The following is a 22721-nucleotide window of genomic DNA, read 5'->3' as shown; positions in this document are numbered from 1 at the left end:
GCAAGACCTCCGGGGAAGCCTACAGCCTCAGTCCCTCTCCCACGGCAGGACCTGCCGGTGTAGGGCCCCAGTCTGGACACAAGCAACAAGATGCCAATTTCCAGATTCAAGTTTCTTTGGATTTTTTAATTATAATTATTATTTTAATAACAACCTGAATCCCAGAACTTCCAGATACTGTCCATATTCCCTCCCCTGGGCAGAGAAGAGGGGGCACTTCCAGGGAATAAGGTGAGGATGGGTGTCTGCCAGGAAGCCTCCAACTCCCTCAAGCCATCTACTGCTGGGGGTCCCAGAACACCGACACCTAGGGAGGGAGACGGGAGCTCCATCTAACACGCCGTCCTGAAGCCCTCTCCTCCATCAAGGCCTGGGGATGCCCCAGCCCAGTCCCTGGGCACTGTGGGGAAATGGAGGAAGGATCGGGGGACAGGCCAATTCTGAGCCTTTAACTCCCACCCCTAGGGATCAGGGGGAATTAAAGCTGCATAGGAAGAGGGGGCAGGCAGCTGGCGCAAGGCCTGGCAGCTGTGGCAGCCCCCAAAGGCACATTGTGAGGGAAAGGAGGCTCAGACGGAGGGCCCGTTGGGCGCAGGGGGCCCAAGCCGAGGGACCCCGGAGGACGGCAGCTGGGCCAGCTGCTCAGGGCTGGCCAGGGCACGCAGCAGTCCATTCTCTTGCTCCAGTGCAGCATTCCGCTCAGCCAGGTCCCGGATCTGCTCCTTCAGCACCTCCACCTCCTCCCGGACCGCAAACATGAGGTGGGACTTCACCAGGTCCTGGGGGACAGGCAAAGCATCAGGGGTCCCAGGCCACCCCAACCTCATTGCCTGCCCAGTCACTTGAAGGGCTGAGTGTGAGAAATCCTCCTCCTTCCAGATAATGAGGGACCACTGGGGAAGAGGCAACGCAGGGGAGGAGTGAGGGACAGCAGAGAAAAAGGCCAGACAGAGGCAGGGTCAGGGCCCAAAGACAGAGATGGGGAGCGGGAGCAGGCCCAGACCCAAGGGAAGTCAGGGTTCAGGTGGAGTCTGCAGCTGGTGGAGGGCCCACGGGAACCCAGCTGGGAGCAGGTGGAGGAGCTAGGAGGCAGTGTTCCCTAATAATGAGGACAGCAGGGGTGGAGCAGCAGGCCAGCTAATAGAGGCAGGACACGGGCATCAGCACATGAGCAGGGACCTCCTGGGGCCAAGACGGCTTCTCTTACCATGGCTTGTTCGATCTTGTTGTCAATGCCAACCAGGCTTCCGGAGCCACTGGAGAGGGAGACAGGGAGACGAGAGGTGAAGAGGAGCAGGTGCCAAGCCAGGTGTCTGGACACCATAGCCAGTTGCCTTCCAGATGTTTCTCAGAGCAGGCTCTGGCCTCCACAAGCCCCAGTGCTGCAGCCTCCCACCCACATCCCAGCCTGTACCTGTGACAGTAGAGAATCAGAGAGAGGAGGGTTTTGTCCATCCCCCGGCGGGGTGAGGGTCTCTGCCCAGGCCCCCCTAGGCCCCGGTGGGGCGGGGGCCCCGAAGCCCCTCGGATGGGGGATGCTCCCCTAGGGGAGCAAGGAGAGGAGACACAGCCCCTTTTCCGGGGAGGTCCCGGAGCCATCCCTACCACTCGGGTCTCAAAAGATGACACCAGGGACTTGACAGAGACTCCTGGCTGGGCCATCCCCAAGGGGCAAGGGTCCCCAGGCCTCCCACAAAGGGAGAGGGCTGTATCAGTACTGCCTGGGGGGCTCAGAGCCCCCCGGGCAGAGCGGGGTCCGGCTGGTGCCAGGCAGGCAGAGAGAAGACAGTGCCCAGGGGGTGCTGGTCTGAGAGATATACACCAACCCCCAGGGCAAAGCCTGGCTGCTATTGGCTCCTCAGGGACACGGGGACCCCCTCCCACTGGCTTCATGGTGGGCGGGAATTCCCAGACTCAGTCAGTGCCAGTGTCCCCTTCTTAACCTGGCACCAATCCCAGAGCAGAGGGGAGGGAGCCTGGCTGAGGGAAGTCAGCTGGTGGGCCTGGTGCAGGGCGGGCCGTGGGTCCAGGAGGGGTGTAAAGGTTGAGGGAGAGCCTGGCCTTGGGAGGCCTCTCCCCACCTCTGCCTCCATCCTGCCCCCTCTGGCCTAACACTGGCCTCCCTCAAGGTCTTAGCTCCTCTCAGCTGGGGTGGCGGTTGCGGGGGAGGGGGCATTTGATGTGCTTGTGGTCTTCCTTGGACTGTAAGCAACCCCCTTTCCAACATAAAGCTGTCATCAGGGGTCTCTCCTGGTGCCTGCCCAGAGGAAACCCCACCTCCCATGGTGAGGGCCAGGAGGAATGGGAAAGGTTACCATGGCAATGGAACAGAGTCCACAGCCCTGAAAGACCAGTACAGCCTCTGGCCCTGGGTCTGGGGTCTGGAGTGTTGAAGGAGTGAGGGCTGGAGGAGAGGTGGGGAGGCGAAGCTGGAGGTGGGACACTGGGAATAGGAGCAGAGACTTTTTTGAAGACCCTTGGAGCAGAGGACAGGAAGGGGAGAGCAGGTCTGGCTGCAGTTTATTAAGTGGCCACCAGAGGTCAACACAGGCCTGGCACACCGGTCCTCAGGGCCAAGTTCTGGGTCCCAGAACCAGACCTCCCTCCAATCAGTCTCTTGGAGGCCTAAGGCCTGAACCATCCTTTGAGCCCTGCCCTAACCTCCAAGGCTCCCTCTTCCCACCACTCAGGCCCCAGAGTCCTGCGTCATCCCTGGCTCATGACCCAACCCTGTCCTGTTTCTGCCTCAGCCCCAGGGCCAGCCCTTCAGCCAGGACGGTGCTGTAGGATCACCACCCTGACCTCCTGCCCCCAGCTCCCCCCACTCTCTTAGAGTAGGTGGCCCCAACATGCTGCATCCTGTGCCCTTGTGCTCAATTGTCAAGCCCTCTCTCCTGCTTGTCAGTTCCAACTTGCTTTCCTGGAGGGGGGGCGGGGTTGGGGGAGATTAACACTCATTTCAAGGTGACCCTTGAATGAGGCCCTGCAGCCAGGAAGAGAACACAAGGGAGCTGGGAATTTTCCATTTCCCATCCAAGCTCTGGGTGCAGAAGGCCCTGACAGGTGGGTAACCAAGGGGGTGACCAGGCCTGAGAGAGCAGCCCAGGGTGGGGTGGGGGAAGGACACCTGAACTCCTAGAATTGGAGGGGAGAGGACAAGTTTAAGAGTAGAGGGCAGGCCAGCCAGCTGGAGAGTCAAAGCAGCTTTCAAGCTATTTCAATCTGAGACACCTGGGTGGAGACTGGGCCACCACAGAACCTCCCTCCCTCCCCTTCCCCATAAACAGACACACAGAGACCAAAGAGGGGCAGACTCATAGGAATAGGAACCCTGGCTTCCTTGGCGGACACTTGGGTAAAGATGCCAAGTACGTTGTTTGTTCTTGCCAGAAATAAAGGGATACTACAATAATAAACATTTGTTGGCTGATCGATGACTATCTCCTGTTTGTCTAGTGCTGGAGAGTTTTTGACAGCACTTTCCACTGTCACATCCTAACATTAACACTTCAAGGGACCAAGACTCCGGCTGGCAACCCAAGCCCTCCCTTTGAGAACCCTGAGTGAGGGGCGGCAGGCATTGTGCTGGAATTCTTGGGCAAGGTCAGGAGCCGAAAGCTTGGGGTTGGCTGGGTGAGATCAACTTTCACCAGAAGCCCAAAAGGTGACTTTGTGTGAATTACAACAATATACCCCCCTTCTTCAAGAACTTTATTGCCATCTTCCAGAAAACTGTCATGACTTCAAATGTCGACAGTGACTTCAAATGTGTGTGGCGCCCCCTGGAGTTGTGCAGGGCACAATGCGCACAACTGGGGACTCTGGGTCTGCAGGACTCTTGGGTCCTGGGGCAAGAATAGCCTTAGAATTGGTCTTCCTTTTTGGAGGTCAAATGAAATAGCCTCAAAATGAGGATCAGATGAAGAAGCAAGACATCTGGGAGAGGTGAAGGTTCTGATCCCAGGGACAAGGGCCAGCCCTGCTCCCTCGCTGAGTTCTGAGGAGCCCCCAGGAGCTGGGCCTGGGGCCAACAAAGTGGCATCCGGCAGCACTGTCTACACTCCCTCCCGGATCTGTGGTGTTTTTGGGGTGGGGCCAGACCAGGAGTGGGGAGGATGGCTCCTTGCCCAGCTTGAGAGAGCTGTCCCTGCCTCTGTCCTGGAGAGAAAGGGCATCCTAGAGATGGCTGCTCTTGGAACACAGGCACCCAGTAGGAAAGGGGAGAGAATGCGGTTTTGGTGTCAGACCCAGGCTCTGATTGCAGTCTTGCCACTTACTAGCGCAGTGACCTTAGGCAAGTTGCTAAAACCCTCCTCCTCTGAGTCTCAGTTTCTTCAAGTGGGTATCATAGAGTTGCTTTTAGGATTATGTGACATAAAATGTAGCATCTGACCCAAAGGAGACACCAGATATAAATGTACTTTTTCTTTCCTGAGTTCCTGGAATTCAGTCCTTATCATGCTTGGATTCCCGATGTTGGCCATCCACTCATCCATCCACCCACCCAACCCACCCACCTATCCAATTATTCAAGTACCTTCCAACTTTAAGGCCCTGTTGAGGGCGCTCCAAGGTTATTGCAACTCAGGGGCACTTGAGCAGGCTGAATTCTCCAGGCACCCTCTGTTCTCCCATCCCCAGACTCTGGAATTGATCAGGCATCTTCAACTCCCCATCTGGGATCCATGCACTTAACATCCCAACCCATTTTCCCTCTCAAAAGGGCGGTCCCATGCCACTTGAACCCTGTTCTCCTGCCAGCTTCCAGCACACCAGAGAGGTGAGGTGGGGGCTATATGCCTCTTTCCAGGGGGCGAAAGGGGTGGCCCAACCCAAACCCGCTGGCCCAGCAGGGTGGGGCACAAGGGGCTGGGCTGGGCCAGAGCTCCAGAGGCTTGCAGGAGAGCAGGGTAAAGTGGAAGCTAGGAGCTGGACCGGTCAGACTGGGGTGTGTGGAGGGGATGGGACAGAGGGAGGGAGGGGACAAGCCAAAAGAAGACAGCTGAGGAGGCTTCTGGAGGCAGAACTCTCTAAGGGAAAGCAGGAGGCTAGGCTCTGAAATCAACAGGGGTGGAGGAGGGTCAGGCAGCCCTAATGCCAGGTTACTTCCCAAATGGGAGGAGGAGAGGGTGGGAAGAGCTGAGAATAGCAGCAATGGGGGCAGGTGACTCTCCAGGCCCTGGCTGACCTCACACCTCACACATTCCTGACAGCCCGAGCTCAGATGGGAGCCCAGACAGGGCCCCGCCCATACGGGCTGTCCCTCATTCTCCACAGCCTCCACCAGGCCCTCACCCTCCACCCCATCCACCAGATCCCAGCCACCACTTCTCTTTCCTCTTGGGCTCCCAGCTCTCCCCAAGGCCTTGGGCATTTTTCTTTGGTGAGACTCAGTCCCTGATTGTGGGGGTTGGTCTCACAGAGGGGAAGAAGGAAGAATGATCCCCCCAGCACCCACTCACTCATCGGTAAGCCCTTATTATTTCTCCCAAACAGGAAGTCCCTCCTCCAAAGCCTCAAACAGGAAGTCCCACTCCTCCCTCCAAAATAAAAGTTACGACTCCCTAGCCCTTCTTCTGGGTTCCTATCAGTCTACGGCCAGAAGGGAGCAGCTTGGCTATCTGACTAGCAATTTTGTTCCTCCCTTTTCAGCTTGCTGACATTCCTATGTTGAAACCTGGCCCTCAAAACAGGAAGTTCTGCCCACCACGCCATAGAACTGATCCGGACATTCTCCCCTGAAGGGCAAACCCCAGCAGCTCAGCTCTCCGGTGCCTTCCCTGCGCCCCTCAGCCATCCTCTCCATGGCATTGGCTTGGCCAAGGGGAGGACCCAGCCCCGGGGTGTTCCTAGGCAGAGAACAGAACCTTAGGGACATGCTTCCTTGGTACTGGAGGTCCTAGGACCCTAAAGTAGTCCACATGGACTATAAGATGTTACCATTAAAGACAGGAGTTCTGTTCCCCTCAGTAGGGAGAGAGAGATGGGGACTAGGAGGAGACTGACTCCCTATTCTCACCTCTATCACACTTGCTAATAAGTTCTTGGGGTTGGCCAGATGATCGCTAAATCTGCAAGAGCTCTGGAATTTGACAAAGACTCCCTTCAAACTCTAAAAAAGTACTACGGCCCTGGGTGGTTTGGCTCAGTGGATGGAGCGTCGGCCTGCAGACTGAAGGGTCCCAGGTTTGATTCCCGTCAAGGGCATGTATCTTGGTTTCGGGCACATCCCCAGTAGGGGGTGTGCAGGAGGCAGCTGATCAATCTCTCTCTCTCATCGATGTTTCTAACTCTCTATTATTCCTCTCCCTTCCTCTCTGTAAAAAATCAATAAAATATATTTTTTTAAAAAATAATAAAATAAAATAAAAAAGTACTATGATTGACAATCCTAAACCTAGAGTGCCACCCAGCTCTCTCCAGAGAGGGAGTGGGTCCCAAATCAACTTTGCCCAGTGTGTTATGCCCAGGCCAGGTCTCTCTGTTTAAGAGGTCCCCTCCAAGTTTAACTTGGGTGAAGGACACCTACCCGGCAGTTTCACGTGGCTGCGAGGTACGGGGTTCGGAGGCGGAGCCCACCTACCTATCATCATCGCTGTCCAGGTGGCCACTGATGGCCAGCATGGATCGGGCCAGGCTGAGGCTCTGGGCTGCTGCTGCTCCGAAGGGGTCTGGAGACTTGTGAACCAGACTGGCATCAGGGAAGAAGTAGAGGGCCGGGGAGCTGGGGCGAGAGTCGAGGGGGGGTACCTGGAGGCAGAGAGGTAGGAACTGTCACATTAAGCAAGAGAAAGAAACCAACCACTTTACAACTTGCCTAGTAGTCCTCCTCCCTATCCACCCCTCCTCCCCATGCTCTCTTCCAAGGACCCAGGGGTCCTGCCCTTGCAGCCCCCCTTTTCCCCAGGTCTGGGGAAAGCATCAGGCAGGTACTAGAGGCAAGGAAACAGTGCCAATCCTGATAACTAGGTAAGTGGCTTCTATATTGGTTCACAAGGTATCAGAGAGGGGCTCTGATCTACACACCAGCACCCTGCCACCGGCTGAGCCAGGACCCCTAAGCAGAGGCTAATCAGAGTGTCTGCCTTCTGTCACCCAACTTCTTAAAGCAACTTAAATGTCACTTCCTCAGAGAGGTGTTTCCCTATCATTGGACTAGTAAATTCCACTGAACTGTTCCTTTTTTTTTTTTTAATAACACCTAATACTACCTGACAATAAAGTATTTTTGCCTCTCTGTTGCTAAAAGGTAAGCTCCAGAGGGCACAGCTTAGTTTGTTCAATAGCTATTTGTAGAATGAATGAATCCTCAGAAACTAGTCCTCCACCCTCCCAGCCCCACTATACCCATTCAAGCCTCTCCTCTCACACTTTTCAGGACTCAGGTGAAGTTCTACTCTGGCTCTCTGGCCCTGGGGTAGGGGGTGAGGGAGCGGGTGGCAGAGATGGGGGAGGCGGAGCCTGGGCGTGGACAGCCCAACAGGCACTGGGGGAGGCTGCAAAAGGGCGGGGGCCACAGGAACAAGCCGCCTCTGTGAGGCCCCAGGAGGCCCCAGCTTCTCAGAAAAGCCAAGAACAGAGAGTTCAGGGTGGTTAGAGGGACAGACAGAGGAAGGGGGCCCAGGTGATGTCCCCGGCCCTCCTCCTGGCTCCCGTTAGAGGCCACTGAGAGAGAAGAGGCATGGGGAGTTGAAGGAAAGACTAACTTTGGGGCAGGGAAGCAGCAGCACAGATGCATGCACACAGGAAGGGATCAAAACCTAAGAGAAGAAAAAGGGGTTGGGGGCACGGAGAAGAGAGGGGCAGGGTCTGCGGGCCCGAGGAAAGCTCAGGCAGGGCTTAAGGATAGAGAGAGCAGAGGCTCGGGGCAGAGGGGCTTGATTTGGAAGTGTGTGGGGGATAGGGAAGGGACCAGTAAAGGAAACAGCATCTTCTCCCCTGGGGTAGAAATTGAATGAAAGAGCTCAAGACAAGTAGGGGTGGGGGTAGGGGGGTGGCATGAGAGATGTAAACTTCAGGCCAGGAGGGAGTGGGGGGAGCCGGTCCTGACTGGTCCTGACAGGGCCCAGACATCCAGTCTCAGGTTATTTTTATACTGTGGTTTGTGCCCAAGGCCAGGAAGGGGGAAAGTTCCCATCCTCACACTCCCTGCCTTTCCTCCTGCAGCCCAAGGTGTTATTTTCTCCTCCGGGACAGACACATCCAACCCCCAATCCCTGGCTGCCCACCCCTCACCCCAGAGACCCAGGCAGGCATCCTGCCCCCCAGCCCAGACTTGTTCCTCTTTTGGAGACAGGAAGCAGAAGGAGCAAAGGATTTAACTCCTTCTCTGCTGCTTCCTGCCTCTCTCCCACTCCACAGTGGCCAACCCCAGTTACTGATCCTGGAGAGGCCCAGACACAGGGAACTGAGACAGACAACAAACCAGCAAGCCCCCCATCCTTGCAATGGGTCCCCAGCACCACCCAATTCCTCAATTTCTCGGAGAAATCTGGCTTGGGACAAAGCTAGAGAGGGGCTGGGACAGGTGGCTGGCTAGTGAGAAGACCACCCCCCACCCCCTTGGGAATGGAGCTGCAAAGGAGAGACAGCAGAATGCCTACTTTTTGCCCCTCTCCCCCAACTCTGGCAGTTCCTCTCCCAGAGGCCCAAACATGGGGCCTCCACCCTCAAGGCCTAAAGGGTGAGACTAAGACTAAGAGAGAAGGGCACATCTCTGTGACAGAGAGATGGTGGGACTGGCTACATGGAGATGGAGGCTTGGGCCAAAGGCAAAGGAAAGGCTAAAGAATGTAGAGAAGAGCCCGACTGGTGTGGCTCAGAGGTTGAGCATCAACCTATGAACCAGGAGGTCACGGTTCGATTCCTGGTCAGGGCACATGCCTGGATTGTGCGCTCAGTCCTCAGTGGGAGTTGTGCAGGATGCAACCCATCAATGATTCTCATCATTGATGTATCTCTCTCTATCTCCCTTCCTCTCTGAAATCAATAAAAAAATATTTTTTTTAAAAAAAGAAGGAAAACAAAGGCTGTGTGAAGAGTAGAAAAGGAGCTGCAAGTGAGATGGCAGGAAGAAAAAATAGGGGCTATCTGATCTGACAGAAGGTGATGATGGAGTAGGAAGAAGTCAGTATGGAGGTGGAGGCCAAGGCCAAGATGGTCAAGCACCACCCCTCAGGTGTCTCCCCCCCACCCTGGAACCCAGCTCTTACCTGCCCCATCTCCTCTGGAGCAACCAACTCCATCCTCAGTCGCAGGGCTCCATCCTTAGTTCGGGACAGTGGAGGAGTTCCAGCTGTCGAGCCCCTGGTCTCCACTTCCACCCTCAGGGAGGACAGGGGCGTGGCAGCCCGGGATGTGCCCACGCTATCTCCAGCCCCAGGCTCTGGGGGGCGCTGCTGGGGTGGGGAAGCTGACAAAGGGGGTGTTTCCACCTTGGCCTTGCCAGGCACTGCCAGCTGGCCCAGCCCCCCAGTGAAGGAGCGGGCCTGAGGTCCAGGGGAGGTGGGAGGAGGGAGAAGCCAGGAGGTTGGACCCTGAGACAGGCCTGGCTGTGGGATCGGGGCTCCCAGGCCCAAGCTGGCCAGCTCCAACCTGGAATCCAAAGATCTGCCCCCAGCACCCCCTGAGGCCCCTCGAATCCCCTCCAGGAGCCGGCCAAAGCTAGGGGGCTCCAGGTCTCTCTCGTAAACATCCACACACGTCCAACGGCCACGGCGATAAGGCTCTCCCAGGCCCTGCGGCAGCTTCACCACCCGGAAACGGGAGGCCGGGGCCCCAGGCGGTGGGGAACCATTCCGGGGGGTGCTCTTGCCCCCTGGCTCTGGGTTGGGCTCCCCGTTGGGCAAGCGGGGTGGGGGCCCAGTAGGGACCGGCAGGGCAGGGGACTCTGGACCTCCAGGGCTCCCGGGGCCCTCATAGTCCGTGGTGACGCTGGTGATTTGGAAACTACTTTTCTTCTTGCCCCCACTCATGGTCCCTGGGGCTCAGGATGGGGCCAAAGTGGGCGGGGGACCGGGCGGTAGTGGCTCTTCCAAGGGGCTCAGGCACCCCTGGAACAGGGGAGCCACATGGCGGGGACATCAGGGCCCCTGGGGACGTCTGGGTCCGACATGGTGGGAGGGCCTTGCAGGAACTGGGGGTGCCTGGCTGGTGAAGGGAGAACAGGGGAGGGGAGGCGGCGAGAAGGGGGAGCAGGGGCAGGTTTTTCCTGCTGCTGTCGCTGCCGAACTCCAGAGCTGAGTTTGCAAACTGGAAAAAGAGTGAGAGAGTGTGTGTGTGAGAAAGCAGTGGGCAGGCCACCTCCGGGTCCTCCCCTCCGGGGAGCAGAATGGGGCAGGAAGGGGAAACCACCAGAGACAAAGAGACAGAGATGACAGAGACCGGAGGAGAGAGTAGTCAGAGCGGCGCACGGAGCAGGAAGAGGCGGCCAGACCCAAAGTTGGGCATTTCTCGGCTGGGGTTCAAACTCACGGGGCTCTAATTCGTCCCAGGAGCAAAGGGCTCCAGGGCTTGGTGAACGGGGAGGGGGGGGTGTGGGTAAGCAGCTCCTCGGCCTGGCAGGTCCTCAAGGCCCCCCACACCCCAGCTCCCCCATTCCTGGGGCAGGCCCTGCCCGCCGCCCCAACGCCCCGCCCAGCCCAGCGCCTCACCTCTCGGCCTCGGCCAACAAGCTGGGCCGGGGGTCCGGCCGCCTAAGATGTCGGGCTGTCGTTCCCCGGGGCCTCTTGGCCCCAGCAGCGCGGGGGGCGCAGGCGGCGATCAGAGACGGCCCGGTCCTCTTCGGGGGCCGCACCTCACCCCGCGAGGCATCTCCGTGGAAAGTTTGCGCTCCGGAAAAGAAGGAGCCCCCGCCTCCTTGGTGGAGCCCAGGCGCGGCCTCCGAAGCCCCAAGTGTCTCGGGGCTGATGCGGGAGGGGCGGCTCGGCCCCCGGGTCCTGCAGGTGGAGCCACTTCGGTGGTCGGGGCGAGCGGGTCTCTCCAGTCTCCTCCCGCGTGGCACCAATGGGTCTCCTCGCCGCTCAGCTCCTTTTGGTTCGGTCTCACTGCCTCCCTCTTTCTGGGCTGTTGACAACCCCCACACCAGGAAGTCCTGCCTCCTCGGGCCTGCTGACTGCTCCTCTCCTCCTCCTCCTTCTTCCCCTCTTCCTCCCCTTCCTCCGCCCTCTCTCCCTCCTGGGGCTCCGGGCCAGCTGGCGCGGAGCCAGGCCTGCCACCGCCACCGCTGGGGCAGCAGCACTTGCCGCTGCCGCCGCCGCCGCCGCTGCTGCTCCCGGGGCCCCGACCCAACTCCCTTAACCCCACACCTGCTGGGCCCAAGCTCAGCCTTTCCTCGTTGGGAGAGGCCGTGGAGGGCGGAGAGAAAGGGGAGGAGCCTGCAGAGCGCACTGGGATTCCCTCACTTGTGGGCACTCGCTGCCTTGGGCCTGCAGGCACCGGAGAGTGGGGAGGAACCGGTCGGGGACTCTACTGGTACCTACCACCCCACAAACACCCGATAAATGTTATGGTGCTGCTGAAGCTGTTATTGTCATATCTTTGCTGGCTTTCACAGTCAGTGTACGAGGACGGTATTGTTCTTCTCCCCTGTCCCTCCCTATTTTAAAAAGTGGATTGTGATGACAATTTATAAAAATGCCCAAAGAGAATGGTATAATGGACTCCCAGGTACCCCTCATGCAGTTTCAACAATGATGAACTCACAGCCACTCTGGTTTCATCCACAGCCCCTGTTGTTCTGTGTGGGATTATGTGAACCAAATCCTAGACATCATATTTCACTTCTTTGATGTGGCAATGGAGACTCAGCAGGTTCAGAAAGGGTATCAGTGGGAGAGCAGAGGCATTCACACACTCAGGGGTGTCCTTGTCTGTCCCCCATTTGGAAAAACATCATACATGTCCACACAACCACCTACACTGATGCACCTGAGGATGAACCGCTGGTCCCAAGCATGGGTTCCTCTCCCACCTCTCACACGTCCCATTTTTTCCATCCCTTGCTCCAGGTGGAGCCACTCAGTGGTCGGGGCGAGTGGGCCTCCCAAGTCTCCTCCCGCTATGGGGAATCCACACACACTCATCAAGGGCCAACCATATGCTTGGTGTGAAAGAATAAACCTCCAACTGCCCTTGTCTCTTTTTTGGCACCCCAACCAACATTCTGAGAGGAATTATTTTAGCAAAAGCCACCTCTGCCTTCATTCCTAGGTTCAGAAAGAAATGAATTCAAATTAATTTTGATCAAACGAAACTGGTCCCGAGTATATTAAAAATCCCTCATGTTTGTTCACTTCACATAAATTATCTGGTAGATTCTCAAACAGACCTGGGAAGAGATGGGATGGGCTTTGAGTTCCAATGTTTCTGCTAAGGAAACTGAGGCTCAGAGGCATTCAGTGATTTGCCCACGACCTCAGCTAGTAGGAGACTAGCACTGGGCTGTCTGACATCCCTTCTTCCTCAGCTTTAGCTCATGGGAATTTTAAACCAATATTTAGCATTAGGCAAAAATTAAATGATGCTAAGCCCCTTGGGCCCCCATACTTATATATTATCATTTATCTCTTTGTTAAAATGCACCTGCACTCCTGCCTCTCTCCCTTCATGGTAACAATGGCTACCATAGCCAGGTTCTGAGGCCTCCCAAATATGAAGTCCAAGAGGCAGGTTCCCCCCGACACACACACACCAAAAAAAAACAACACAAAAAACAAACACACCTCTCTCCCCCTGGCAATATTCAGAACATATTCCTATTGCTCCATTCCCAGATTCTTCTTCTTTCAGCTCTGACTAGTTACAGACTATTCAAAACCCATCTTTAGACCCTCCCCTTTCCATGGCTTTAGATCCTTAGTATCATCTTGGACTTCTCTGAGTCTATAGTGCCAGGAGAGTATTGGTCTCTGCAGAAATGTTTGTTGAACCAATCAATAAAAACTCATTCACACTAAGGTGTAAAAGAAAAAAAAAACACCTGTTGTTTTAATGTATTGCCTCTCTTGGGGGCATTTATAACTGCCCTTTAATGTATGGGGCCCTTTACACTTGTATCCATTACTGCCCCCAACATTATTGAGGTAGGTATGAGATGAGGCAACTCTGAGAGGTTGCTCTATTTGCCCAAAGCCACACAGCACATCTTGAAAGACTGCCATATAAAGTAACATTCACAGGTTCCAGGGATCAGGGCGTGGATATCTTTTGGAGGTCCATTTTTTCAGCCAGTTAAGGGTAGAAGTGAGGTTTTCTTGCAGTTAACCTGCACCAAAGATAATTCCAAAGAAGGAATTTCTCTTATGGTGCTGATGAGAAAGGTGATGGGGGAAGGGGGCGAGGTCTCATTCCTGAGCGACCATCCGGCCTTGGCCAAGGTGGCTGCAGTCAGATCTATCCAGAGCGCCCAGGTCCGAGCGGGCTCCGCCCGCGGAGTCAAAGGTTGCAGGGAGGATGACTTGGGCTGCGGGGGCGGACTGGCGGAAGACTGAGCCCAGAAAGTGAAAGAAGGCCCAGGCGCCTGGGCGGCTGGAGGGATAGAGGACCAGCACCAAGCGAGCCAGCGCGGTGCCCTCCCGCACCTGGGGGGGGGGGTGGGGGGCCCCCGGCGGGAAGCTGGCGTTCAGCCAGTGGCGCACGCCCCCTGCTGGGCAGAGACAAGGAAGGTCCCGCTCCGGTCTCGGAGCCCCTTGGCCCAGAAAGCGGCCCCCCCTGCCGGCCTCGCCGCCTCACTGCACTCCGGGTTCCGCAGCCGCAGACTCGCCCCTGCCGGTCGCGGGGTGCGCAGCCGGGGAGCCCCTGTCGCACAAGGAACTCGCGCGGGTGCAAGCCTCGGGCTGCCGCTGGGGGGCACCGCTGCGCGCTGCGCCTGGCTTCGCTCCGCGGGGACCTTGGCCACCGAACGGAGCACGGCCCGGCCGGGCACCGGGCGAGAGGCGGCGAGGAGCGGACGCCCCAAAGCGGGGGCTGGCTGGCGCCGGGTTCCCAGCGCCCCACGACCTTTCTCCGAGTCCCCCCGAGGACTCCGTGGCCCCCGTTATCTCCCACCCCAGCCAGGCGGCCGCTCCCCTCCGTCCTTGGAGAGTGGAAGGGTGGGTTTGGGGCCGGGGGCGGGTCTGGGGGCGGACCCGGAGGCGGGGCTGTCTCTGCGGCAGGACCCAGCTCGGCTTCCCCCAGTCTCTCTCTGTCTCTCCTCCTCCCTCCTCCTGCTCCGGGCGGAGCCCGGCATGGGGGGGCCGGCGTCCGGCAGGCCAGGTACGGTTTTGTAGAAATTGGGGAGGCTTGGTGCAGGGAGGTGGGATGGGGGAAATCAGGGGCGGGGAGGATGGGCGGACTGAGAGACGAAGAAACCCAGGCTAGCAGGACAAGGGGAAGGGGAGGGGTGCCCGTGAACCTGGGGCCTTGGATGGAGAGGGGGATGAAGCTGGCCAGGTTTGGAACGGACAAGGAAGGGAGAGGACGGCGGTGAGGAGGGGCGCCTGGCAGGAGAGGTGAGGCTGGGGCGCAGGAGAGTGTGTTTGGGGGAAGCGAAACCAGGCAGGTATGGAGGCCGCAGCTCTAAAGGTAGCGACGGGGCCAGACTGGAGATAGCAGGGTGGGATTGGGGGGCGGGAACTGGGAGAAGGTAGCGGGAGCCTCCCGAATCCTGGGGGAGGAAGAAGGTGATTTGAGCTATCAGCGAGGGAAGCGGAGACCATCGCTGAGGAGCCAGGGCGCAGGATGAGGGGTGGACGGAGGCCCGGGCCCAGGCAAAGAACTGGCAGGGGGAAGGCAGGGGATGGAGATATTTGGGTGGCAGTATTGTTAATACCCAACTCAGAGTGCCCCTACCCTTTCTCCAGCATCCCAGCCCTGCCCTCACGACACCCCCCAGCCTCAGGGCCCAAGATGGGGTGGGGAATCTGACTACCTCCCCCTTCCCCAGTGGGGTGCAATGTTCGCAAGTAGGCCCAGGCATAACTCCTTGTCTGTAGGTATGTCCAGTTCTGTGCAGCCTATTTGTGTGTGTCTGTCTGGAGGTCTGTGTGAGCTGTGGGTGTGTCAAGTGTTTATGTCTGTGTGTCTGACTGTTCCTAGGTTGTGTTTACCTGCGCGGATCTCTGTGTCTGGTCCTCTGTTTGTAGATGTGGGTCTGTGGCCCCATGGTTTGTGTGTCTGAATGTGTGTCTGAATGGTGTTTGTGGGGCCTGTTTGGTGGATCAGGATGTATTTACAGGATGAGAATCTCTGTCGGTCTGATTTCTCCAAAGTATGTATTTGTGTCTCTGAACACCTTTGTCAGGATGTGTGACTCTGTGTACAAATGTCCCTCCATGTCTGTCTGTCTGTGGGTCCTTAGAGGTGGTGTTGGGTTTGTGTGCCTCTGTTTTCTCTCTGAGGACCCGAGTCATGTCTCTGTTCCTCTCTCTCTCTCTCTCTCTCTCTCTCTCTCTCTCTCTCTCTCTGATTCCTGCCCCCTCCCCATCTTTCTTTTTTCCCCTTCCCATCCCCCCACCAAGTGGATCCGGGACCCAGGGAGGGCCGTCCTCCGGGCCTGGTGGCTCTGAGCAGGGCCCCCCAGCCCCCACCTCCCACTTCACGACATGAACCTCCTCTACCGAAAAACCAAGCTGGAGTGGAGGCAGCACAAGGAGGAGGAGGCCAAGAGGAGGTAAGGCTGTGTCCTAGAATGCCCCCTTACCTGCCTACTTCTGCCTCCCCCTAGCTGGGTCACATCCCTTCTGCCCTTCCTGGGTCCAACAGCCTGGTCATCAGCCTGATCTCAGAGTCTGTCCAGAATTGCTGGAATGGCACACACCCTGTCCCCACCCTGCGCCTGCCTCCAGACCCTGTCCTGCCCTTTTGGGGGGCTTCCAGCTTAGGAGCACCCTGTTGGCTCTTCTCCATTCCCAGAGGCCCAAGTCACTCCTTCCCGACTCACCTCTGGCCTGTGGCCTTCTCTCTCAATTTGGGGCTGGCTCCTGGCTCCTCTGTCATCTGACCTTGGAAGGGGCAGGCCATGCTGCCCTCACAGTCCAGGGACGGGGGTCATTTGTGGGGCACCAGAGAAGACCCATTTGGCCCCCTCTCAGCCTCTGCTGGGGGAGGGGAGGGCCCAGAGGTAGGGTTGTGTGTGTGTGGAGAGGGACATGTAGGCCCTACAGAAGAGCCAGAACTTGCCCTCTCTCCTTGCCCTCCCAGGGACCTGGGGTCTGGCCTCTTCTCTCTTGCTCCCTTCTCATCTTCACTCCCATTGACTGCACAGCCTCTTGGAGCCTGAGTCAGAGCCATCTCCCTGCTCCCTTCTCCCTTCTCGAAACTAGAGTTTAATTCTTGTTAATTAGATTAATCAGAGCTATCACTGCAGTGATCTCTTCCTAATGAAGGGTTAGTAGACAGGGCCCTAATGAAAGCCCACCCCACAGTTTCTCCCCCTCTTCCCTGCCAGCCATCCCCTACCCTTCACTCATCCAGAAGCTCAGAGGACAGTGAAAGGGAATGGGGGTGAGCCTGGGAGGGTGACAGAGAGAGGACAGCACTGAGGAGAGAGACAGACAGAGATCAGATCAGCCTGGGGAGGCTGCTCTAGTGATGTGGTCTGGGAGAGGAGGTGCGGTGTGGTGTGGAGCAGAGGCCACTGAGGCTGGACATGGGGAAGGCCAGAGGCCAGGTGTGAGCATGAGTGAAAAGGAGCAGAACTGTGGTGGCAGGTGTGAGCCAGATGGGGTTGTGCTGCCCGGGTTTGCCATCTCTCGGCCTATGTGTGAAATCGTCCACATGTGTGCTGTGTGCTGGCTATGCCTGGGCTGAGATCGGCCAGCACTAGGCTGCTCCCCTGCACACATACTTACCTCTTCTCTCATCCCATTTTTAAAGCCCAGGGGTTCTGCCTGAAGCTACTACTTCAGTGCCCTGGACCTTTAGGCCGCCCCCCATCCCCACCCCAGTCCCTCCTCTTTCTCCCTGGGAGGCCACAGGGTTGCAACCGACCTCTGCTCCATCTTGGCCTTCTCTCCCCAGCTCCAGTAAGGAGGTGGCTCCTGCAGGCTCCGTAGGGCCCGGGGCTGGCCCAGGGCCCGGGGTCCGTGTGCGGGACATCGCCTCTCTGCGCCGCTCCCTCAGGATGGGCTTCATGACTATGCCCGCCTCCCAGGAGCACACCCCCCACCCCTGCCGCAGCGCCATGGCCCCTCGATCCCTCTCCTGCCACTCTGTGGGCAGCATGGACAGTGTGGGGGGTGGTCCTGGGGGAGGAGGAGGGGGTCTCACTGAGGACAGCAGCACACGAAGACCCCCGGCCAAGCCCCGGAGACACCCCAGCACCAAGCTCAGCATGGCAGGGTCCGGGGCAGAGACGCCCCCTAGCAAGAAGGCAGGTGAGATACCCCCAACCCTCCCCAGGGGAAGCAGGGAGTGGGGAGTTGGAAGGATCCATTCCAGGCCAGGGGAGGCCTGCTGGGAGGGTTCATTCAGGGAAGAACCAAGGAAGTGGAAGATTTCATTCTCAGAGGGGCTGGGGGTGGTTCCTTTTCGGAAGGGTTTGAGATGGATTATTCAAGGACAGGGGAAGTTTCCTGAAAAGTTCGATCTTGGGAAAGGGGTGACATGTCCTTGGAAGTACATGAGGGTGGGAGAGAATTTAGGGTGGGAGCTTCAGATTCTGAAGAGTTCATTAGAAGGACCGAGGGTTGACTGGTAAGATGGGAACCCACTGGAGCTGTAAGTTGAGAAATGTGGGCAAAATGAAGAGGCAGCTGTGTCCTTGCAGGTGGGTCAAGAGGTCAGAAAGGGTCTCCCTGTTCCCTTCCCCAAACAAGAGCGCAGTTTATTTTTCTCTTTCCCATTTTCCCCAGGCTCACAGAAGCCAGCCCCAGAGGGCCGAGAGTCTAGCCGGAAGGTTCCTCCACAGAAGCCCAGGCGAAGCCCCAACACCCAGCTCTCTGTCTCCTTCGATGAGTCCTGCCCCTCAGCTCCCTCTCCCCGAGGGGGAAACTTGCCCCTTCAGCGCCTCAGTAGAGGGTCCTGCATCGCTGGGGACCCTGAGGTGGGTTCCCAAGAAGAAGAGCCAGTGTACATTGAGATGGTGGGGGATGTCTTCAGGGGAGGAGGGAGATGTGGAGGGGGCCTGACTGGGCCCCCTCTTGGGGGTGGGGGTCCGACCCCTCCAGCTGGCGCTGACTCAGACTCGGAAGAGAGTGAGGCCATATACGAGGAGATGAAATATCCGCTGCTCGAGGAGGCAGGGGAAGGCCGGGCCAATGGGCCCCCTTCGCTGACCATCACCTCCTCGCAACACCAGCCTCATGCCCTCCAGCCCCACACCCACCATCGTCCAGCCTCAGCCCTCCCAAGCCGGAGGGACGGGACGCCCACCAAGACCACCCCTTGTGAAATCCCCCCGCCCTTCCCCAACCTCCTTCAGCATCGCCCTCCACTTCTGGCCTTCCCCCAAGCCAAGTCTGCTTCCCGAACCCCTGGCGATGGGGTCTCAAGGCTACCAGTCCTCTGCCACTCCAAGGAGCCAGTGGGCTCTACCCCAGCTCCCCAAGTGCCTGCCCGAGAGCGGGAGACGCCTCCCCCACCGCCGCCGCCTCCTGCTGCCAACTTGCTGCTGCTGGGACCCTCGGGCCGGGCCCGGAGCCACTCAACACCGCTGCCACCCCAGGGCTCTGGCCAGCCCCGGGGAGAGCGGGAGCTCCCCAACTCCCACAGCATGATCTGCCCCAAGGCGGCAGGGGCGCCGGCAGCCCCTCCTGCCCCAGCCACCTTGCTCCCTGGCCCCCCCAAGGACAAGGCCGTGTCTTACACCATGGTGTACTCAGCGGTCAAGGTGACCACCCACTCCGTCCTGCCAGCTGGGCCTCCCTTGGGTGCTGGGGAGCCAAAGACAGAGAAGGAGATCTCGGTCCTCCATGGGATGCTGTGCACCAGCTCGAGGCCCCCCTTACCTGGGAAGTCCAGCCCCCACAGCGGAGCCATGGGCACAGCAGCTGGGGTTCTCCACCACCGAGGCTGCCTGGCCTCCCCACACAGCCTTCCGGACCCAACTGCAGGCCCCCTAACCCCCCTCTGGACCTACCCAGCCTCAGCAGCTGGGCTTAAGAGACCCCCTGCCTATGAAAGCCTCAAGGCTGGGGGGGTGCTGAATAAGGGCTGTGGAATGGGGGGCCCATCCCCCCTGGTCAAGATCCAGCTGCAAGAGCAAGGGACTGATGGGGGTGCCTTTGCCAGTATTTCCTGTGCCCACGTCATCGCCAGTGCAGGGACACCAGAGGAAGAGGAGGAGATGGGCGCAGCGACATTTGGGGCAGGCTGGGCTCTGCAGCGGAAGGTCCTGTATGGAGGAAGGAAGGCAAAAGAACTGGACAGTGAGTGAACGGAAGGTGGGGAGGGGTGCGGGTGTCCATGGTGATTCAGGGAAGGCCTTGGAGGAGTTATTTGGAAGCCATGGCCCATTGTCCTGAACTGGGAAGAGTTCTGGGAGACCAGAGGGCCGGGGGTATGCAGTGGACTAAAGGGATGGGGTCCCCAAGGGTGTGCTGAAGGGACAGTAAGATCTGGGCTGGGGAGGTAGGATCTGGCCCCCAGAGCAGCGTCTCCTCCTGCCCAATCCTGCTGTACTCCCTGCCCCTCCCTCTGCTGGGCTGCAGGGGTGTGTGAGTGTGCGCACACTTGGAGCTAAACACAGCTGCCTCCCAGCTGTTACCATGGCAACTCGTCCAGACTGGAGGGAGAGGAGAGGGAGGCCCCTACTGTTGCCTGGCAACGCAATGCTCTGCCAGGCCTACTCTCAGAGATGAGCTTAGTTCACAGTCAGCCCTTCCTCCAACAATTCCCCCCCCCCCCCCCCCCAAACATACACACGCACACTTCCTGGCTCAGGATTTAGGATTCTTCCCCTCCTGGAGATAGGGCCCCTGTTCTGTTTCGGTAGGTAGTCATTACAGCCCTATCTGGGGCTGGAGGGGCTTGGAAGCTAAAGCTGGGATAGGGTAGATCCCTCTGCCAGGAGTCATACCAGTGATTGCAGTGGAAGGTAGCAATACCCCGGTCCCTCCTGTGTGTGAATGTGCTGGGCGAGTGTGACATAGGGCCCCTCCCTTCCCAGCTGTGACCTGCAAAGGGGCCGTGACTTGTGATCCACCCATGCTGCAGTGTGTGGAGCTGGGAGAATAGCGAGACCCCTCCCACATACAGGCACTGAGCTCTCCTTGTCATCCCAGCAGAGGCTGAGGATAATGCCCGGGCCTGGAATGGCAGCACCGAGGGTCCAGCCAAGGTGGAGCGTGAGGACAGGGGTCCTGTGGCATCAGGGATCCCAGTGAGGAGCCAGGGGGCAGAGGGCCTGCTGGCCAGGATCCACCATGGAGGAGACCGAGGCGGGAGTCGCACGGCGCTGCCCACACCCTGCCAGACCTTTCCGGCCTGCCACCGAAACGGAGGTGACACCCGGCCCTCCCACACCTGTGCCCAGACGGGGTGGGCTGGGGGGGCGTTTCCCAGGGCTCCTGTCCTGGGGCCTACACCCTAACACCTCACCTCCATCCCCTTCCCTCTGCTGAGGCAGGGGCAGCCCGGAAGGGGCTGTGCTGGGGAACCTAGTGGGAGACCTGAAGGCCCCTCCCCTCCCCTCACTTCCTCAGACTTCGCGGGAGGCTACCGCCTGGGGCGCTCTGCCTCCACCTCCGGAGTCCGGCAGGCCGTGTTCCACACCCCCAGACCCTGCAGTCAGCCCCGGGACGTGCCCAGCCAGGTGAGGAGGAAGAGGTTGGGTTTTATCTGTGAAGGGACAGATAGAGGGGAAGGCCGGAATGTGGAAAGAAAGGCATGAAGTCAGCCTGGGCCCTGGCACAGACTGATAGGGTCCAGGTAGAGGGGGCGGGGGGGGGGGCGGGAGTTGGGGGAGGATCCTGGGAAGGGGCTGCTTATGATGGGCCAGCCAGGCCGGGCCTCCATGGTGGACAGTACCTTTGTGCATCCCCTCTGGGGGGACCACTGGAAAAGCGCATCCTACTAGGAAGACAGCTTTTAAAAGGTGCCCCTTCCGCAGGGGGAGACGGGCACAGCCTGGCAGCAGGGCTCACCGCTGGGCAAAGGGTGGTGCAAGGGCTGGGTTTCTGTCCCCGTCGCTGCCCCCAGCCAGGGGGAGAGGATGGGGTTAAGAGAAGACTTGTTTCTGGGAGAAGGCAGTGGGGACAGGGCGCAGTCCTTCTGAGGTCCTTGACCCCTATTCTCCCTTTCTCCCCACGTCGGGGCGGCGGCGGGAGGAAGGAGCACAGACCCACCCTGCACTGCCGCTGCCCCTGCCCCTGCCGCCCCAGCCGGCCCGAGAGCGCGAGCGCGACGGCAAGCTGCTCGAGGTGATCGAGCGCAAACGCTGCGTGTGCAAGGAGATCAAGGCGCGCCACCGGCCCGACCGGGGCCTCTGCAAGCAGGAGAGCATGCCCATCCTCCCCAGCTGGAGGCGGGGGCCCGAGCCCCGAAAGTCCGGCACCCCGCCCTGCCGCCGGCAGCACACCGTCCTCTGGGACACTGCCATCTGAGGAGGGCGGAAGCCGGGGCACCGGGACTGGGGAGCAGGGCAGGGCTCTCCGAGAAACTTGCCCGAATGAGGGACACTAAGGACCAGGTGAGAGAGAGCCACCCCGCCCTTTCTCCTAACCCCTGAGGCGGGGCGTCTGCCAGGCCCACCGGGCTTGGGGCGCTAGCAGTACCCACAGAAATTTGGGGGAGGAGGAGGGTTTGCTTGAAGCTGGGAGTGAGACTCTCGCTGCTCTTCCCACGGAGCGAGGTAGACCCCTCCCGAGAGGGCAAAGGCCAAGCCAGAGGTCAGCATGGGGGTGGAGGGAAGGGTTAGGGAGGACGGGGGATGGGCCAAACTGAAGGAGGGACTAGAGAGTGAGAGAGGTGAAGGAGCTCTTATAGAGTCGGGGGTTGGGGAGGGCATATTTATTTTACTTATTTTAGTCTAGAGGGCAATTCTGCCCCCACCCCCACCCCCAAGCAGGGAGTGGGGAGTCGAGAGCAATTAAAGGAAAGCAAGTTTGCACTCTCCCCAACGCCTGAAGGCCCCACTATCCAGGCCTGCCCCAAAGCTAGGGATTGGTCTGGAGGGCAGCAGACTCATTTACAGTATTTACAAGTCGCCAGAATTTGGTAGTGAGCTGGCCTGCTCTGAAACAGGCATCTTATTTAGCTCTGGAGTGAGGATCTGGCACCAGGGATGGGTGGGATGATGGGGAAGGAGGGAAATTTTTGTGGGTGGGGGGGGAGGGCAGGGTATTTATTTAAATTTTAAAAAACCAGAAGAGATGTCGGGAATTTTTTTTTAATTCCTTTCTTGCAGAATAATATATTAAAAGACTAATGATCCTAGAACTGGCTTCTTAAATCTGTGTGCTCTGCCTTTCTTACATTTGTTTCCTTTTCCCTCTGACCCTGGGTTTGTGGGAGTTGAAGGTTGTGCAGGGAGGGTTGAGTGGCTGTACTAACAGGGACAGGTGGAGTTTGAGGTAAGTTTTCAGTGACTCAACATATTTATGGAGCATCTGATGTGTGCTTGACAATGTGCCAATGCAGAAGGAACATTCAAACTAAGACCTGCCCTCGAGCAGTTGTAATCTACCCAGGGAGATGAACCACCCGGGCTGACACTAGACAGTGCTCCAGGAGTAAGAGAGGGCGAGGGCTGGAATCAGCTGAGAATGCTCCTTGGAAACTGAGCCTGTAAGGACAGGTAAGGT

General features: G+C 58.4%; 2 protein-coding genes across 4 annotated transcripts; one reads left to right on the top strand and one right to left on the bottom strand.

Annotated features, from left to right (window-relative positions):
* Positions 1-105: 105 nt before the first annotated feature.
* LOC307115987 (TSC22 domain family protein 4) lies at positions 106-11238 on the bottom strand. The gene is made up of 5 exons (XM_079799589.1): positions 10653-11238; positions 9213-10251; positions 6584-6750; positions 1208-1256; positions 106-779 (listed from the first exon to the last, which is right to left on the bottom strand). The coding sequence occupies exons 2-5, from the start codon at positions 9972-9974 to the stop codon at positions 570-572; spliced, it is 1188 nt and encodes a 395-aa protein (XP_079655715.1). The 5' UTR covers positions 9975-10251; positions 10653-11238; the 3' UTR covers positions 106-569.
* Positions 11239-14130: 2892 nt separating this feature from the next.
* NYAP1 (neuronal tyrosine phosphorylated phosphoinositide-3-kinase adaptor 1) lies at positions 14131-22192 on the top strand. 3 transcript variants are annotated; one of them, XM_079786190.1, is made up of 8 exons: positions 14191-14253; positions 14841-14972; positions 15498-15649; positions 16999-17354; positions 17832-19346; positions 20202-20420; positions 20622-20731; positions 21258-22192. In XM_079786190.1, exons 3-8 carry the CDS (start codon positions 15582-15584, stop codon positions 21519-21521), a joined length of 2532 nt encoding a protein of 843 aa, XP_079642316.1. In that variant the 5' UTR covers positions 14191-14253; positions 14841-14972; positions 15498-15581; the 3' UTR covers positions 21522-22192. The 3 variants fall into 3 exon arrangements, with proteins under 3 accessions (XP_079642317.1, XP_079642315.1, XP_079642316.1); XM_079786191.1 differs by lacking the exon at positions 14841-14972 and having other exon boundaries at positions 14131-14253; positions 20205-20420; XM_079786189.1 differs by lacking the exon at positions 14841-14972 and having other exon boundaries at positions 14131-14253.
* Positions 22193-22721: the final 529 nt, after the last annotated feature.

Source organism: Cnephaeus nilssonii (genome assembly GCF_951640355.1).
Source record: "Cnephaeus nilssonii genome assembly, chromosome: 2".
Taxonomy (NCBI): domain Eukaryota; kingdom Metazoa; phylum Chordata; class Mammalia; order Chiroptera; family Vespertilionidae; genus Cnephaeus; species Cnephaeus nilssonii.
This window is presented reverse-complemented; position numbering and strand designations above follow the sequence as displayed.